Here is a 20,583-nt window from a genome sequence, read left to right on the forward strand (position 1 = left end):
GGGCCGACTGATTAAAGCAGATAGAAGAGCAACTTTGACTGAAATAACCACTCGTCACAACCGAGGTATGCAGCAAAGCATTTGTGAAGCCACAACACGCACAACCTTGAGGCGGATGGGCTACAACAGCAGAAGACCCCACCGGGTACCACTCATCTCCACTACAAATAGGAAAAAGACGCTACAATTTGCACAAGCTCACCAAAATTGGACAGTTGAAGACTGGAAGAATGTTGCCTGGTCTGATGAGTCTCGATTTCTGTTGGGACATTCAGATGGTAGAGTCAGAATTTGGCGTAAACAGAATGAGAACATGGATCCATCATGCCTTTTTACCACTGTGCAGGCTGGTGGTGGTGGTTTAATGGTGTGGGGGATGTTTTCTTGGCACACTTTAGGCCCCTTAGTGCCAATTGGGCATCGTTTAAATGCCACGGCCTACCTGAGCATTGTTTCTGACCATGTCCATCCCCTTATGACCACCATCCTCTGATGGCTACTTCCAGCAGGATAATGTACCATGTCACAAAGCTCGAATCATTTCAAATTGGTTTCTTGAACATGACAATGAGTTCACTGTACTGAAATGGCCCCCACAGTCACCAGATCTCAACCCAATAGAGCATCTTTGGGATGTGGTGGAACGGGAGCTTCGTGCCCTGGATGTGCATCACACAAATCTCCATCAACTGCAAGATGCTATCCTATCAATATGGGCCAACATTTCTAAGGAATGCTTTCAGCACCTTGTTGAATCAATGCCACATAGACTTAAGGCAGTTTTGAAGGTGAAAGGGGGTCAAACACAGTATTAATATGGTGTTCCTAATAATCCTTTAGGTGAGTGTATACTATGAGTAGTTTACTATTAGTACAAGGTCGCTAGCTTGCTGGTTTTATAGAGCTTTTCTGAAAAATAAATATGGCCAACAGCTCCAATTTCTTAGGTCCTTTTCAGCCTGTGTATTCCTCTATCCCTGGAAGGTGATGCATACTGTATTACTGGGATGTCTCCAGAACTTTATCCCAATTTCATACCCTTTATATTATAATTAGCATTTCAATGCGTTCATAAGGAAGAAGTCTTGCAAATGTCAACTTTAAGACACAACAGACCACTTAAAAACTGTTTCAGTATGGTTACAGAAACATTGTAACCAAAATAGATAGAGTAAATTGGCTTGTATTCAGGCCATTGAAGTGCAAATCGAAAAGTACTCAAAAGAAACATACATTTGTTCAAATACATGTGATGAAACTGTGTGTGTTTGTGTCTGGCAGTGGAAGCCCTGAAGGTTCTCTGAGGTGGTGGGCCCCACAGACCTCTGGGAGCTAGTGATCCCAAATACCTGTTGCGCCCCTTAGTTCTCTTTTCTCTGACACCTCTGATCTACATAACCAGGATCTTGCTTTCCTAGTGCGGATAAAGGGCAGCCAGGAAACTACCCACAGTGCACCTGGCAGTGTTTTTGTAAAGAAGCAGATCCCATATTCCACCTTAGCGTGAGGGCCAGTATGGAGTTTATCAGGAGTCACCCCTCGATATGTCCCTACAAATACAGTCCCTACTCTCAGGGAGGGCTCTGTGAAGACTACACACGCTTCATAACTTCTGAATTAGTTCACTATAGTTGATGAGAGACTGAGAGAAAGACTGAGGCTAGCCAGGTACCTATCAAATCCTTCACCCCTCTCCCCACATGTCCCTGGCTGTCATGGGAACTTCATCAAAGTCACTCCCCTGCCTCTTGATTGTGATCTGTCTCATCAACTCAACTCCGTGGTCTTGGCAGCTGCAGCAGGACTGATATTGCAGAGAGTTGCCCTCTCATCGATTACCACAGCCACAGGCAGCTCGTGTCTTCATTCCCTCACTCACCGTCCACAGACAAACCTGGGTGACAGTATTGGTGTTCTTTCAAATGCATTAAAGCTTTTGATTAAGCCTGACTGGCATGAAGCCCTATCTGGTGACCGATGCTACTGCTGGGTCTGTACACAGCAATTTGGCTACAGTTACCTGGTGTTGATTCTGTAGTTAAATTAACTCTGGAAGATTGACATTGACAATCTATGGTGTAAAATCATGTTTCCCGTCATGCTCTACAGTAAACAGGTATTTTGGGTAAAATTTCTTGGCAGATATAATTTTGGGTGCATAGAAACGTGCATTCTGAAATGTGGAATTCTTATATACTGGTTTCACAGACCGGTGTGAACTGAGGAATTTGCTCTGTCTGTCTCTGATAGAACCTTCTTGTGTGGGTAAAATATGTTGGAACAAAACATTTCACAGTAGGCCTGATGGAACAAAACATTTGTCTGTGAACTTTCCAAATGTCAACGAAACACAATATGCTACAAGAGGTGGAATGTCTTTGTGCAATAATGCACCAATATTTATACAATGATATCACAGTCAACTGTGAGTCATGTGATATGTTGACCTGTTCCTCCCACTACAACTTTGTAAGCATGCAGAGTAAAAATATCAAGGGTCTCCTTGCAACATAATGATCTGTTCTTAGCTGCCTTTTGACAAAATAAAAACCTGATCTCTTTGTTATCCATGATGATCTCATCATGTAGTCTTCCATATGTATAAACCAGAGTTGGCACATTTGCTGTTTAACAGCATTTAAGGTGAAAATATTTGGTAGGGTTGAACATGCTATGGAAATGCACTGAACTTTTTTGAAACACTTGCTCCAGGATATCTTGTTTAGAATAGGTCAGCTTATTTAAAAGGGCAGTATTTAATAAATGTTTACTGTACTACTAGTATAAAAATAAGCAAAAATGACCAGTTGACATCTGCAGTTAATGTTTTAAGTTAATGTTTCTAATAATCTTTCTCTACAATATTAATTACAATGGCTGACATGTTGCAATTACTTGTAGATGGCATATCTCTTTATACTCACTTTAGACACTCATAGTTCTATCCTGTCTGTCTTTTTATGTCTGTCTATATCTGTCTGTCTGCTTGTTGGTCTGTTTATATCTGTCTGTTTCCCTGTCTGTATCTCTTTATCGCTGATTCCCTTCATCTTCCTCTTTATTTGTCACTGTCAATTAAATGAATTCAGTAGACTATTGATATGGATCGGATTAGTATTATTTACTGTTTCTCTGAATCTCTGCTTCCTGATTGTTAGTGGATATAGGATCATGCCTTAACAACTCGGAAAAACGGAACACTTCCATCTATTCTATTACAACCTAATCTTTCCCCGGGTGTGCATTAACGGCAACAATAACCATGACTGGTGCCTCCGCTGTCGAGATCAAATCAACTCGGAGCGTTCACGTAGATGGTTGTGCCATCGATGTCAATATGTGGTCACTGTGGGGGTTTAGCCGTCAGCGTGGTCCGGTGCCACGGTGTCTGTATCTATGTCATCTCAATGAGGGCTGTGCATTGTCCGGCCATTATATCACAGCCCCAAAACAATGGGGCCTGCTGGCTGGCCACACTCTCCATCCGTCGCCTCGGCCCACATGAAAGGAGAGGGGATACAGCGTGACTGCTGAGGGATGGGATGAGCTCGTCTGCAGTGGGAGGGAACCTGCCAGGCCCCCCTGCTCCCTGCACAGATGGAACGACACCCGCCTCCCCCTCCCTCGCCGCAGAGACGACGCCCTGCCAGCCAACGAACCCGCAGACCCATGGATGTCTGTGTTTAAGGGGACCGCGTGGGTTGGGGGAAAGCGCATGCGTGCCTGCGTGTTGTGTGTGTTCAGAAGGGCAGAAGTCTGCATGCAAATCTCCATTTCTTTCCTTCTTTGAATTCACACATCAGCACGTCTTACTTAGATGCTTTTCTTTTTACGGTTTGCGTCTCATGAATAAAAATGAAACGACACATATGGTGGACTTGGATTGATGTGAGGTGGTGCGCCGGTGGCAGAAAATTGCCTGAGCCGGATATGCAGACGCAGTGGTTGGCGGCGAGACCATTTCCAGGTTCTGCTTCAGCTGCAGACATGTGACCGATCTGAAGAACGAGTGCCAGGGGTTTGATGGCAGCACAGGGATGTTGCCATCCCTGTACACCAACAATGTATGGAATGTGTACCAGGCTGTCTTTCGCTCAACTCTATCTAACCCCACCAGCCTGAATCTGAGGCAAATCGCAGCATCTCAGAGATTGCATGAATTAAGGGACATGTACTTTTAATGCCCACTTTTCTTTTGACTGAAGGGCCCTGCTGTACCATGTAAAGTGCTCCAATTTATCTAGGGGAACGGAGTTGTATTTGGAATGCATCCTATTTTGAACGCAGCCTTTGTGGAACAGGATTTTATCTCTTTGACTAAGTATTGCCCCCGTATGAACAACAGACAGATTTCTCTAAGGACTGTTCCCCAGACAAATGACAGACAAGAGTTCTCTGAGTATAGCCCTGGCACCCAGACCACAGCAACACCCATCTGTGCCATTGGCCGTCTGTAACTGTGATTGTCAGAGGAAGCAATGATCTGGATGTGTTGAGAGGAACATGACGAATATGTTACATCCCTGCCAGGGGGGAGCTACGTGTGTGGACATGTGCGTGCACGCGTGCACATTTTTGTGCGCCTGTAGACGGGGAGTAGGCGACCTTGGAAAGCCTGTCTGTACTCTTGACTCTTTGTGCTTGGACGGGTGGAGGTTTGAGCTGTAAATCCTCGCTTGTGGCAATCTGTTGCCTCTTACACACACATGCGTATGCAAATGCAAGCACACAGAGGCGGGAAGACTGACAATCCCGGGGAAAACCACAGCCTGATCCGCAACCTACTCTCCAACTCTGGTCACACGAGATGTTTACAGGGAGATGGGCCTCTATGAGGCTGAGCTGTGGCTTAGAGCGGGAATCAGCGTCTGCGTCTCCAAAATGATACCCTATTCCCTACAGCAATCAATCAACGCGGCTTACTGCTCAGGCACCTATTTCTTTACCATATGCTGCCCACTACACCTTCACAACATCAAACCACCTCTTTGAGCGTTGCTTCATTCAGAAGTAGGGCATCCTCGTCGCCACACAATCTAATCCAATGCAGTGTAGATCTCTATGCAGGCCAGAGGAAATGGAATTCCAAGAGCTGATATTTTCTTAGTGTGAGGAGTCTAACGCCATGGCTGAATACGGATCATGAACTATTTACAGTATATTATCAGGTTTTAGTAACTTGATGGGGACCAAAATCCCAGCCAGCAAACGTGTGTTTCAACTCTCTTAGTGTTCACTAAATATCCCATAGCACTTATCTTAAGAATAGGGGTGTTGATTCTAGTGTCCAGGATGTCATTTGTATTAGTTGGTAATTTGGCCCTCATACCATGGCTACCTAATCATAATTATGTTCCATTTGGTGATCCTTCCGCTCTCAATTGGCTGTTGCAAAATAATACAAAAGATATAAAGTGCTTTAGATATTAAATATAAGCAATTACAAATGTTAGGTGCTCTGGATCAACATTTCAGGTAAATGACTACAGTATACACGTTAAAAATGTAAGAACCCATGTAGGTGTTATGGTTAGGAGTTAAGTTTAAAGTAGTGCTGTGAAATGATTCAAATAATTAATCGTTCATCGTGATTTAATCGTGATTTTAGAATGTGTTCGAATTTTGCCCTTAATACACACTTTACTGTTTAAAAAGCAGTGCATTATGTTTTATTGCACAATATGGACAGTGCCTGACTTGGAATTAAATAAATACAAGTTGTCACAGCCTTAATGTAGTTTAATATACATAAAATGTCAGCCCATAACTTACCACAATAACTGGCCCCATCTAAATGTAGACCATGTAAATCTAAACAGAAGGTTGCTGGTCTATGACCCCATAGTTCTACCATCTCATATTGTTCTCTTGATTAATGCACCAAGGACAATAACTGCTACATTAGGCTCCTGTATAAAACACATATCAGCCCCTCTTATCTGGAGAGCTGCCGAGTGAGCAGGCATTTAACCCACTGAATCACACCTAAGGAATTGTCCTTCGATGTTTAGGCTGAAATGTGTTTAGAATGGGGTTCAGGTGGGGGCCTGTAAACATTAGATTTCCTGAAAGATGGTTAGCCACAACTAAATAATTGTGTCTCTATGAAATGATTCCCAAATTGAACCAAATGCATAAGGTAGATTACTTGAATAGGCAATGACAATGACAAGGTAGTCATAGCGGCTAGAGATGTTATCTACTAACATTAATCAGGGGACATCTGTAATTCATGCAGAGCACAGATGTTGTTTGTTAATTCCACTATTGGAATATGCTTTGGTGGAAACATTAATGCTTAGCTTAGATTAGCACAAACATTAAATTATGACTTACCATGCTACAAGGAAAGTGTTAGCAGGTGGATTCACGCAACACAGCGCCTCTGGTCCAGTTGAAGAGTTAGGGGGAAAATTGCCTGCATTTTCCCCCTAACTCATTAAGTGTATTCAAGTAGTGCGATCCTGACAGCTCCCGCTAAAGTCAAGTTCTAACTCTGGATGGCTCTGTGGTTCAAAAAGGAAAAATATGTTAACGGCGACAAAGAAATGAATGGCATTAAGTATTTTCATTTAATCGCACGCATTAACGCGTTCATTTTGACAGCTTTAGTTTAATGTGTTGGAGTAAGGATTAGGTTAAGGGTTTGTGGAATTGGGATATGAAATGGGGTCTTTGGGTTACATGCCAACAGTAAAAAGAAAAACTATGCGTGTGTTTATGTACATCTGTCTGGATTTTCTCTCCCAATAAAAAAAGCTGTTTTGTGGCTGACAACTCTTTTTCACAAACGTGCACCCAAGCGCGCGCACACACACACACACACACACACACACACACACACACACACACACACACACACACACACACACACACACACACACACACACACACACACACACACACACACACACACACACACACACACACACACACAGGCTGACAACTCTAACTGAAGGCCACGTGCACAGTGAGTAATTGAAAGTGAGCGGGAGGGGATATGAATCCAATAGCAGCTGTCAATCTAGCGGCAGCCGCGGTGGTGATAGCTACTGACAGCGGCACGGCCTGCCCCTCCATCGGCGTTACAAATCAACAGCATGTTACTCAGACTGTACAACTAGCGTGTCCTTTTTCCCTTAGCCTGAATACACGTACATACATGCATACACACATACACATACACTTTAACACATCCGCGCGCACACCAATTCCAGCATCTCCAATCCGTTCTCGCTCACAGTTGTATCTATTTACCACCATAACTCCACTCACGTCGTTAGGTGAAGTCAAGGTTACGGCAATCTTCCCTTGGCTGGTATCATTTCACAAGAGTTGGTTTGCCTACTGGCCCGGTATATTTTCATAATCTTTCTCTCAATAGGCTGCTAATAATTGAGGCCAAACAGTCAGTTGGTGAGTATTTAACAGCATCTACTTCATAGATAGTGTAGCTCGTTGCTTCTCTTCTGCCTTCATTCTCATTGACTTAAACATATACACACCGGGGACTGAAGATGCGTAGATGAGAAGAGGTGTTATCACCAATACCTACGCTCAGTCGTTGTCTTGCTCTCTCTTCCTTTCTCTGATTTGCATACTGATATTCTCTTTGTATCCTCTCCTCTCTATTCGGGTCGATAAACACCTGCTGTGCTCATCTCGTTACATTCATTCCTCTCCTCCTTTCTCCTTCTCTCCTTCACAAGCTGTGCTGCTTTCTTGGGCCAGAGGGTTTGTTCTTTACAGGGGCGAGATGGTATGGATTTTTTCAATTTCTAATCCTGTGCTTCAGTTGTTTTGTGAAGAGTAAAGGAATAGTCTATACACTGCTATCACTACCTGGTCCTTCAATGTTGGACAGGATCCATACCTGTACAGGTTAGGCTTTGTCTCTGTTACAGTTATTTAGATACTGAAGGACAAAAAACTGGGTTGTAAAAAAAAGCATCACTGGTTCATTTTCACACTTAATAATCGATATGAGTGACCACTGGTGTCATTCTATCATCAAGCAAACATTCAATTAATGAGACTAGGTGACTGAATGTTGCATAAAAACAGAATGTTTATTTTCTGGCCAGTGATCAAGCGGATGGCCACCTGTGCAGAATATAGAACCACCGCCCTGGGCCCTGCTGGGTAGACAAGCGGTTAGTGTTGGGCCAGTAACCAAAAGGTTGGTTGATCGAATCCCTGAACTGTCAGCTGATCTGTCAATTATTCCTAATTGCTCCTGGGTTGCTGTCAATAATAGTTTAGCCCTGGCTCTGACCTCTCTCTGGAGGGTGTGGGATATATATAAAAAAAAAACACATTTCCATTTCACACCTACACATATGTAGTACTTGTACATGTGGGTGGGACAGGACAAATATAAGCATGCAGTATTTACACATAGTTTTATGACTTTCAAAGGTATTTGTTCTTTCAAATAACAGGACCTTTTTCATAATTTCCAGTACAGACTTGTGATGCCACTGCAGCATGGAAGCACAAAGAGCACAATTCTCTCATTTAACATGTGTTATAAGTGCTCCCTTACTCCCCCACCTCGTTTTGGTGCTTTGAATTCTGCTGCTGATTATCTGTAGAATAAATAATTGTGAAAAAAAATTGAATAAATTATAGCTTATATAATTCAACCCCATCAACTCAAATAGACATTCTTATTTTTTTAACCTTGTGGGGACAGGAAAACCAAAAATCCATGTTCCCTGTCCCTTGTCTCTAAATTGAACACTAATCCAAACCCTAAACTTAACCTAACCCTAACCTCAATAACCTCACCTCCATGCCAGAACTTTACTTTATCCATACTCTTAAACATAAAAACTTAACAGGAAATTCATATCGGCAAATATATATATATATATATATATATATATATATATATATATATATATATACACTCTCACCTAAAGGATTATTAGGAACACCTGTTCAATTTCTCATTAATGCAATTATCTAATCAACCAATCACATGGCAGTTGCTTCAATACATTTAGGGGTGTGGTCCTGGTCAAGACAATCTCCTGAAATCCAAACTGAATGTCAGAATGGGAAAGAAAGGTGATTTAAGCAATTTTGAACATAGCATGGTTGTTGGTGCCAGACGGGCCGGTCTGAGTATTTCACAATCTGCTCAGTTACTGGGATTTTCACGCACAATATATATATATACACTCACCTAAAGGATTATTAGGAACACCATACTAATACTGTGTTTTACCCCCTTTCGCCTTCAGAACTGCCTTAAGTCTACGTGGCATTGATTCAACAAGGTGCTGAAAGCTTTCTTTAGAAATGTTGGCCCATATTGATAGGATAGCATCTTGCAGTTGATGGAGATTTGTGGGATGCACATCCAGGGCACGAAGCTCCCGTTCCACCACATCCCAAAGATGCTCTATTGGGTTGAGATCTGGTGACTGTGGGGGCCATTTCAGTACAGTGAACTCATTATCATGTTCAAGAAACCAATTTGAAATGATTCTAGCTTTGTGACATGGTGCATTATCGTGCTGGAAGTAGCCGCCAGAGGATGGATACATGGTGGTCATAAAGGGATGGACATGGTCAGAAACAATGCTCAGATAGGCCGTGGCATTTAAACGATGCCCAATTGGCACTAAGGGGCCTAAAGTGTGCCAAGAAAACATCCCCCACACCATTACACCACCACCAGCCTGCACAGTGGTAAAAAGGCATGATGGATCCATGTTCTCATTCTGTTTATGCCAAATTCTGACTCTACCATCTGAATGTCTCAACAGAAATCGAGACTCATCAGACCAGGCAACATTCTTCCAGTCTTCAACTGTCCAATTTTAGTGAGCTCGTGCAAATTGTAGCCTCTTTTTCCTATTTGTAGTGGAGATGAGTGGTACCCGGTGGGGTCTTCTGTTGTTGTAGCCCATCCGCCTCAAGGTTGTGCGTGTTGTGGCTTCGCAAATGCTTTGCTGCATACCTCGGTTGTAACAAGTGGTTATTTCAGTCAAAGTTGCTCTTCTATCAGCTTGAATCAGTCAGCCCATTCTCCTCTGACCTCTAGCATCAACAAGGCATTTTCGCCCACAGGACTGCCGCAAACTGGATGTTTTTCCCTTTTCACACCATTCTTTGTAAACCTTAGAAATGGTTGTGCGTGAAAATCCCAGTAACTGAGCAGATTGTGAAATACTCAGACCGGCCCATCTGGCACCAACAACCATGCCACGCTAAAAATTGCTTAAATCACCTTTCTTTCCCATTCTGACATTCAGTTTGGAGTTCAGGAGATTGTCTTGACCAGGACCACACCCCTAAATGTATTTTAGCAACTGCCATGTGATTGGTTGATTAGATAATTGCATTAATGAGAAATTGAACAGGTGTTCCTAATAATCCTTTAGGTGAGTGTATATATATATATATTTATACATACACAAGAAAGAAAATTATGGCTCATTAATGTAAATATATATATCAAATATACTGTTTACTGCAATAAATTGAGACCAGAAAGATCCATCCAGATGTGTATTGTTACTGGTGTTGTTAGAAACTGATGCTAGTCTCTGATTCCTCCCCTCTCCTCCTCTTGCACCTGCCTCTAGGCATTAAACTCCTATTGTGATCTGTCTTGATGCTCCCTCCTTGCTGCTTATCTTTCTTAACGAACTTTGTGTACAGCATGTGAAAGGAAGACCGACATGTCCTGCATAATTAATTACTTTGTGGGCCTAATTCATACCCTTTCAAATCATATCCTATGTGTTAGGCTAAATGCTTTGCACTTTCGGAAAGCCGATTCTAGATGGTGCATCACACACGCACACAGGCTGACACAAACATAGACACAATGAGATTGCTGTATGTCGCTAATAGGTGAAATCACTTTGTAAGCACTGACATCACCACCACCTGGCATCCTTTTGTTTTGTGAAGGTGTGTGTGATCCATGTCTATGTGTACATGGCTGGACCCAATGTCCCCACAAGGTCTTTTGGCAGGTCTGCACTAGGGAAAATGTGATTTCCGGTTTAGGTAAGAAAAATTTAGAATTGGTCATTTTGTTGAATTAGGGTTGCTTTTCAGTTTAGGCATTGCTGATTAGGATTAGGGGTAGGTTTACGCATAATTTAGGATATTAAAGTTTGGTTTAAGGTAAGGCTTAGTTTACGGTTAGTTTTAGGGGATGGTGAAAATGGATTTCTAGATTCATTTCAGGTCCCCACAAGAAACAGAAAGGTGTGTGTGTGTGTGTGATAGACAGAGTTTTAGTTCTAAAAAAAACTTTATTGGATCCAAGACCCCACACCACAGAAAACACTTATTCAAGCAAAACATAGTTAAACGTAATTAAAAAACACAGAGAGAAGGAGATATTAAGCTAGTCTTCACTTACACAGACATGAAAGAGGACGAGATGGTTTGCAGAGCTAGCTATTGTTATTACATCACCCAAGAGCGAGATGTATCACTTGCACTTGGTGATGAAAGGGACATTTCACTCTCTCAGTCCATTTGAGGTTCTGCGTGCCTTGGCTTTTTATCTGTCTCTGACTGTCCATCTTCCTCTTCTGGAGTTATGTAATCCTTGTCTGCTTACAGGACGTTGTTAAAAAGGGGCTTGGCACTTGGTTTGATGGAGTTCTACAAATGTAAGCTTTTGGAGAATCCCTTTTAAGTTTTTTAAATGTGTAATAGTAACCTTTACCAGAACATTCAGGGGATACTTTTGAGTAGGTAGGTTCTTTGAGTAACCATTAAAAGTATTGTTATTTGAAATAATAATTAGCGTTTTTCTTGAACAGCTTCTAGGGATTCCCTCACAGTTATGATGAATGTGAAGAACCTATTGAGGATCTTCTAGTAACCTTTTCATTTTAGAATGTAGACAGCTAACCATGCTAAACAAGAGACAAGGTAGTTAGAGTAGGATGAGTCCCAAGACATGAGACAGATATTTGTTGGTACATAATGGCAGTGGCGTTGTTAGAGCGGGGTGTCCGGGGCTATAGCCCCTGATCTATTCATCTATAATTCCGATATAATTCCGTTATGACAATGTAGACGTGTAGGCCGCTAGCATGTACATCAACATTTTCCTTATGCACATTCAAAACCCTGTACTTTTTTTCCCTGGGGGGTGTGGAGAGGGCTTGGCTCAGAATGTATTGTGTTCCTAGCAATGTCTCTGCATAATGGCAAGTCAGTGCTTTTAAATTAAGTGAAAGAATGCTTTTGTGATCACCCACTGTTGTAACTGTATAATGATGTGTCCTGATATCTATATATTCTTTGTGTCTATGGCAACAGTTAGTTCAACAGGTTTCTATTTCTTTTTGTTGGGCGACATTGAACGACAATGAATCTGTTTCATAAATAAGTTGAAGTTTCTGCTTTGTGTTTGACATTTGATATGTTTGTTTACATTTCCACTAACAGTTGTAATGCCAGTGAAGTATTCCTGAATTTGAAAAATCAGAACAGGTGTGATGGATGAAGGACTCTAACATATGATATTATTAATATTAACATTGCAGATTAACTTTAGTAATGATGTGGTATTTATTCCAAGTAGCATGGGTTCATTAGAAATGTACAAACCTCTGTTAGCCTCATTGGTGCTACATAAACTTGCTTGTAAAACAATTATAATACAGTAGTTAGTTTATTAATGTGATGAAAATTCCACAGAACAAATGAACAGTAATACAATTTTTAATGGGTGGTCATGTAAAGATCCATCATTAAGCCAAGCCTCTACCATTAACCATCACCACTCCTTTCTATGAAATCCTGCTTCCTTTTGTCTCCTGATTCTGCTTCTTACACTCTAGTCTCCACATTCTATCCACATTCAGTTTGTTTCATTGGTCCCTTGCACACCGAATTCCTCTGCGCATGAGCTTCCACGCTGTCCAGATTAAATCCTCCCAATAATTATGTCCGGTCATCCGATAACGTACCCCCTTGACCCCAGACCTTCCCCACTATCCAGACCGTCTCTCTCTTCTACCTGTCATCACTTCCCCTATGAACTCAATCATGTCCACTGGCTTTGTGCCCTCTGACTAGAAGATGGCCAGGGTTACTCCTCTCCCCAAGAATCTCGGTCATTTCCCTCAAACGTCAGTTTTAGTGGAAACACATTACTGGTGAGAAATGTGCACATTTCGTATGCATTTTATAATACATGCATGAAGGTATGTCGTCAGTTGAAGGAGTACCTAGCTGTGTGCAGGAATAAGTGTGGTCTATGTGTTAACAATCCTTTTTGTGCTGTTCTTCTTGGGAGTAATAACTGTATTGCTTACACTTGATTACACATTTTCTTTTAATGTAATATAACAACATGATTTAGTATAAGAAAATAATTCCAATGCCATTGATGAAGCACGTATTTCATTCCCAAGAAATGTCTTCAAACCTATGCAATCAGGTTGAGCTGTTTGTGTAGTTAATGAGGTGGCGTTCTCTCTCACTCTCTCTCTCTCTCTCTCTCTCTCTCTCTCTGTGTTAAACTGAGAATATTCAAGAGCAAACAAACATAATTACACTCATAACACACTGACTCACAGCAACACATTACTTAAGCTGATGACAGCTAGGATGAAAGCAGGACTTACACTGACAAAGTGAGCTAGGTGGAGAGAATGAGGTGAAAAGGATGATGGGAGATAGTTTTGACAAACTCCTGATTGTTATGATTTTCCAGAGTCTGCAATCCTAACAGTAAAATGTGTGACCAGTGGTTGTCAAACACTCATCTAAATATAATCTACATTTCTAATTGCCTTTGTCCCAGTGTTGTTGAAATTATTTCTTAATTAATTGGTGTTGTTATTGTTTTCATTTGTTTGGCAATTTCAAAATATTGCACCTTTAAACTGAACTAAAATAAGAGACGCAGGTGTATTTTCAGGTTGAACTTCTGATTATAGCTGTTGGTTTTCCTCAGATTGGGTTAATTGCTGGGCGATTAATAGACTAGAAGGAGTGTAAATACCACTGTTATCACAGAGTCCTGATTAAGCTGTAAAGTAGGACGTCATTATATAGCTCAGTGACCTAGACTCCAAGTTATACTTACAGTTAGTGCTTACACTCTTAGTGCTGCCAGAGGTGAGGAGATATCATCATTTGTCAAACCTCATACATTGTTGAGGACCACCCAACACTATGTCATAGCTGAAAGCATATCTTAGCTGAATGCAAGAATATTTTTCTATTGTCTGTTACGAGCATATACAGTATGCATTTCGTCTGCCAAAAAGAAAACCCTTGGAGAGCCTTTTTGAGTAGGCCTACTGTATATTTCATTTGGAATGTCTTGGTTTCAGTGGAGCTCTCGAACAGTGCTTTGAAATTATTTTCATCACACAAACCTTGGCACCGACTGTTTTTCTCTATTTCATTTTTTTTTTTGGCTCACACAAATGTAACTCTTATTTCTGTATCAGCTAATCAAACTGCTCCTCTGAATCAAGGAAAGTAATAATAATGTAGTTGACTTAACTTTGAGTTAGACACATACAATTGGACAGTATATTAAATGAACATCAGCTTTTCCCCCTTTTTTTCTTTTTTTCTTCTTTCACTAAATTAAAAAAAGGCTTAACATACGCTTAAGCTTCCTTTTAAACAAATTGCCCATGTAGGGAGTGAAGTGAATATACACATTCTGTTGCTTTTAGTTATGTGTATTTTATTGCCAATTGCTTTGATTTGGCACCAAACCGACAAACAGAAATGAACAAGACAGGGGGCTGATGATATAGTTGTAGTGTATTTTCCTTGCAGTCAGCTGAATCATTGTTAGAACAAGGTCTGAATCCTGCTCCCCGGATTAGCCATGCTTGTAAATTAGCACCTCTGAGTTCAATCAAAGGTGTACGGCCAGATTGTGTGTACCTTTCGATGCATACGGATTCCAGTTGAGACTACCTGGTTGATTGGACAACATATCTTGACATCGACTGTCCCGAGTCCACTGGAGGTTGCTGGGATGAAGTACAGACTTAATCACAAATTAGATATCACAAAATTGGGGAGAACAAGTCGGGTCAAAGTATAATAATATGGTGAACAGAACAAAATCAGATGAAATACAAGAGACGGGAGGGATACTGCTGAAACTACAGGACTACCTATACTCAGGTATTTGCTATACAGACCTGGCTATGTAGCTTAGAAGTATTGTAGACCACTGCAATAGCCTGCAGCTCTACAGAAACCCATGTTTTGGCCATAGAAAATTTGAATTTTTAACTACTGCACTTAGAATAGGCATAGTATGTTTGCTTGAGGCTTCAGTGCAGTTCACGGATATTTGCTGCGTGGCACCTAAGTGCTTATGCAGGGTTAAAAACATACGATTCTTCAAATTGTTTATTATTATTGTTTAGGCTTGTGAGTTAGTTTGGGTAATACTTAATAAATTAGTTGATTCATTCCACATTCACCATAGACCACATAGACCACATAGACCACAGCCCTCCCCACCACTGTCGAACATGTGCGCGTGCACACACACACACACACACACACACACGTGGACAGGTCTCCACTAATTGCTGTCCCACTGATTGATGTATCACAGCATGAAAATGGGGGGAGACCCCCCCCCCCCCCCACATCAATTACTCCCTCTCCTCTTGTCTGCAGAGGTGGCATCAAACATGGACGCGTTAACACCCACCCCTTACACACTCCTCCACCAGACCATGAACTAGGTGCAGAACCACTTTACAAAGGCAAAAATGGAAGTTAATCTGGATTAAATTGAACCTCAGTTTGTATCAGCTGTGTCTCTGGTTTACATCCTGTCTATATTAATAGAACAGAACATGGGAATTGGCCAGACAATGGCTTTAAAACTGAGATTGAGACACTGCTTTGTCGAATATTGCATTAAAATTGGCTTGATCTATAACATTATTTCGGTATTTGTATATAGTACAACATTTCTGTTCTGTTCAGCTTTAAATTCAATAGCCGAGATGTCTAGGAATTCACTAAATTGTTTATAGCTTGAGTCTACATATCTGGTTGTTCAATATATTTTATATGGAGCTACTGGCACAGTCGGGTGCTGTAGGCCATAGGCTACTTAGGAATGGAAAGACCGAAAAAACACTTTGGAAATCCATTGGATATGTCCTAAGGCATCACAACTGTAGTTCTCCAACTGGAGAATACGAGTTGTAATGAGCGAGTTAATAAAAATCAATGCAGTATTTTAATCGGCCAACAGGACACTGCTGCTCAAGCCTCTCCATGCTCATCTCACACTCTTCTGTGAAGTCGCCTGAGGAAACATATTTTGGGGGGAGTTAGTTGTGACGTAATCCACCGAGAGAGCAGAGCAGGGAGACAGAAAGTCGCGTCTGTAGTCAGTTATCAGCCGCTGTGAAGGGGCAAGCCCGAAAAACTAGCACAGAGCGCGAAGATCGTGATCATCGTTATCATCCCTAACGGACAACTTTATCGAAATCTCTATTAGATTATCTGATTGATACAGAAACCTAAACATCGCGGAGGGTCTATTGCGTATTTCGTTTATGGTTTATTTTCCGAGAAAGCCCCACAGGTCGGAGCGTATCGCTTCCAACTCAAGCCACGAGAATATTTTATGATCTACAGGCACAACTAGACGAGACGACAGTTGACGGTATCCACGGAACTAATTCGTGGTTGGTGATCTAAGCTATATCCGTGCGTAAAATGGCAAGGAAGCCATCTGTCTCAAACTAAAAGGATTTAGCCCTGGTGCATAGCGACATGGTAGCGTATCCTCCACGGGAGTGTTGTGGAACATGCACCGGATGAGAGTGATCAGGTCATCGAATTACAGTTTCAGCGCTCAGCAGTCGGAGAGAGGTAGCGGAGAAAGAAAGCTGATGGTGAGCCTGTCGTGGCCAAGCCACGAATGCGCGGAGGAGAAATTGTCGTGGGAATGCCAGCACTTCAAACGATGGGGGTTTAACGGCCCCGTTTTATACTGAGGAACCCCACACTTCAATTTTTAACAGCACTGAGTCATTTCCACGGGCGGGATCAGATCTGTTTCTCTGATATTTAACTGATTATCTTAACGGAATCACTGTTTTTCATTCGCCCCGTTTATATCCAAAACGGACTACGGGGAATCTTCTTATTCCACACCTGCTGTGTTCATTTTGAGTCCTTTCTTCGGAGAAGCATTGCGCTGCGTTGGAGCAGAATGGGAGACTGTGTGTCTCTCTGAAGACTGCTGGCTACTCTCCCCGGGTGTTTGAATCGAGCTGTTGCCACTCGCCAGCCAGGATGCAGCTTATCAGAGTTGCGTGGGCTTTAGCGGGAGCGGCAATCTGTTGTTTTGTTATTCTTCTCATCCACTCACGCTTGCTCAAAGAAGGTAACAGCCGATTATGTTGAGATATTTTCATGTAACAAACATGTTACAAATGTTTTCACGTCACCTTTATGTAGTGTAGCTCATTCAATGTCCGTCATATATTAAATTACATGAGAGCCTCGCCGGAATGCGTCTTTTGCGCTCGTGCGTAATCATTGCCTTCGCGTCAACCTGCTGTATTTTACCCCAAAGCCGCAATATACAATATGATAATACGAATATCTATTTATTCGCTGAATATGAATCATTCCTGGATCGAATTTACCACCAGCAATGTTTTCTTATCTATTATTATTACCAAGTTAATGAGCCCATGAGCCAGTTTTATTATATTTATTGTTGGATACATTTTATTCTATGCACTAGAAGTAGCACACGATTATACCTACATACTGTAACTTATTTATGTGTGGCATCCCTTTTAAATATATAATGTGATTTACAGTAGTGTTCTTCAATAGGTGGCACTAGAGTCTAGCTTTAGGGTAACGCTGAGGTCAAACCCTTATTATTTCCTTCTATTAGCCGGCTATGATTTTATTTTTTGTACCGCGTGCCACAGCCCCTGGATACAATGCAACTAAATGTTATTATAGCTACAGATCTCGTGCCCTCTCTACTGCTTTATTATGGTTGTTAGTTTTGGGCTGCATCAATGTCGTTAATACATCTAAGAGCCGTTTTGACTGCTTTAAATATGACACTTCTTTCCAAAATACTTTTCAGATATATTTGTGCTTAAATGCAGAATTAGCATAAGGGAAATGTATTTATAGGCGCCATCAGTTAGTTCTGACACCTTAAAATACTGTAGGTAGCTTTTATGATTGTATTCAGTTCTAACTCATTATTTGTCTCATTAAAGTAGAAACAAATGGTAATTTAATTACATAATTAGGCTGGTATAAACCTGGTAACGGTATCTCAAAACCTATGGCGTTTAAATCCAACACATGAAAGATTTCACATTGCTAAAGCTTTAAATAGATCTCCTAAGCACAAACTGCCATGCCTTTCTCCCCCCTCATGACTGGCATGAGGCTAGGGGCAAACGAGCATTGTTTTTGTGTGTGTGGGTGTGTGGCAGGCAGCCGGTTCATGCCTTTCTGCTGGGGTAAAAAGCTCAGAAGTGGCAAGGCTCCTTCTCTCCTGGCCTCTCCTCTCTCTGCTGCCTGCCACTGTCAGTGAAAAGGCAGGTCAGCTGGTAACGAATGGTCTCTCTCCACGATAAATTTGTGCCACATGGTGGAATGGGAAGTCCTTTTGTGCCAAGTGAGAAATACATTTCCTGTCCGATTCTTGCCAACCAAGTCGAGGTCAGGACACTGCTAATCTCTAACTACAGACCAGTTAATCCACATCCACTCCACTGCATGTAAAGCGTGATTGGCCAGGGTCATGCCATTCTCTAAAAGGGGAATGCACTAGGCTCCACAATACTTAGAGGATGGTAAATCATGCCATGTGCTTTGTACATACACAGTACAGCTTGTGCTTCCTGGTCAATTATTATTATTATTTTTTTTTTTTATTGTGGGCAAGGCCAAATTGTTTCATGTTAAATAACAGCATTTTGTGAATATCATTCACTGCCTTTCTACAGTACAAAAAGAGCAAATTGGCTAGCAAACATGATTGTTATGTCTTCTTAATTGTTTTCATTTTTGTTAGATGTATTAAATCAGTGCTATACAATGGGAAGTATGCACTGTGGGGTTATTTTTCATTGAGATCTATGTAAGGCAGGAGCCATATAATGGAAACTGGGACCATGTTCATTTTGTGCTGTTAGAATAACCAAGGTCAAACATTTTGTAAAAGACATGCTGCTGATATAATCAACTGAAAATATCGGCATCTGCATCAAAGACAATTTATCAGGGCTATAGTAACAAAAAGGCTTTCACAGTACGGAAGTACATCAATTTGCTCATACAGCTACTACTTCTTAATACTCCCTTAAAACAGTCTGTCAAAATTCCACATTTCTGCCATCTTTGTGTATGAGATGTTTACTAATGGAGAAACAAATCCTTCCTAAATGAAATAAGTGAATAATTAATTTAACTTTCACAGCATGACTGATAGTTACAGTAGCCGTGTATACAGACAGGCAGTAGTTCATTGCTAGATGACATGAGGAATCACACCGTATATCTCATTATCATACTGCATGGTGGGGGCTGTCTGAGAGACATAGTCATTTTGTTGCCAGTGACAGCAACCTGACATTTCAATGTAAATACAAGGTAACAAATATCAGCACGTCGGACACTCTTGAGATAGCCACAGGGTGTCAGGAAAGGGTATCTTGGGTAGGCAAGCATAAGGTTGCTGGCATTTTGAGCAGGGAACCGTGAGGATGCATCTAGCATAATAGGAGACTGCATCAGATGAGTTGAGGGATGAGCTGAGGGATGAGGGGAGGAGTAATTGGGAATGTCACATTATTATTTTCCTGTGACAGATGACTGAGTTATCCTTCATTTAACCCACAAATCCATGTAGATAGCGTGACTCGGTGCACATTTGTGCACATTTTCTATGGAGCATATTGGAACAATTTCTAGTCTCATTTTTGACTGTCATTTTATGTTTTGGATTGACGAGTTCACTGCCTTGGCTTGTCGCTCAATACATACATTTTACCAAGACTGTTGTTGCAGACCACCAATGAGAAAATGAAGCCTATACCAACAGTGGGACCTCTGTTCTGGGGATTCAAAAGGCACTGGTGTGGTGTGGCAGGAACAAGGTTGCAATGCCAGGAAAGAGAAATGGTTTGTCCGTATATGCACTGTGGTGACATAGAGAGGAGGGCCAGGTTATAAATATGGAGCAAATGGGGGGCCAGTATTGATGTATGGTGCTATAAGGAGCCAGGTTAGATGTATGGTGATATGGGGAACCAGATGCATGGTGATATAAGAAACCAGGTTAGATGTATGGTGATATGGGAAATCAGATGGATGTTGCTATAAGGAACCAGGTTAGATGTATGGTGATATTGGGGAATCAGATGGATGTTGCTATAAGGAACCAGGTATTATGTATGGTGATACTGGGGGACCAGATGGATGCTGCTATAAGGAGCCAGGTTAGATGTATGGTGATCGGGGGAACCTGATGGATGGTGATATAAGCAACCAGGTTAGATGTATGGTGATATTGGGGAACCAGATGGATGGTGATATAAG

General features: G+C 41.5%; 1 protein-coding gene across 2 annotated transcripts in view; it reads left to right on the forward strand.

Annotated features, from left to right (window-relative positions):
• The window catches only part of tafa5a (TAFA chemokine like family member 5a), a 111,720-nt gene that overhangs the window by 23,746 nt on the left and 67,391 nt on the right, over positions 1-20,583 (forward strand). Inside the window, exon 1 of one of the 2 annotated variants that reach the window (XM_010886985.4) lies at positions 16,380-17,386. The exons of the other annotated variant lie outside the window; for it this stretch is intronic. Within the exon in view, the coding sequence (XP_010885287.1) occupies positions 17,296-17,386 (91 nt within the window). The 5' untranslated portion in view covers positions 16,380-17,295. Of the gene's footprint in view, positions 1-16,379; positions 17,387-20,583 lie in introns of those variants that run through there. 2 annotated transcript variants of the gene reach the window in all.

The sequence above is a fragment of the Esox lucius genome, chromosome 23, assembly GCF_011004845.1.
Source record: "Esox lucius isolate fEsoLuc1 chromosome 23, fEsoLuc1.pri, whole genome shotgun sequence".
Classification (NCBI taxonomy): domain Eukaryota; kingdom Metazoa; phylum Chordata; class Actinopteri; order Esociformes; family Esocidae; genus Esox; species Esox lucius.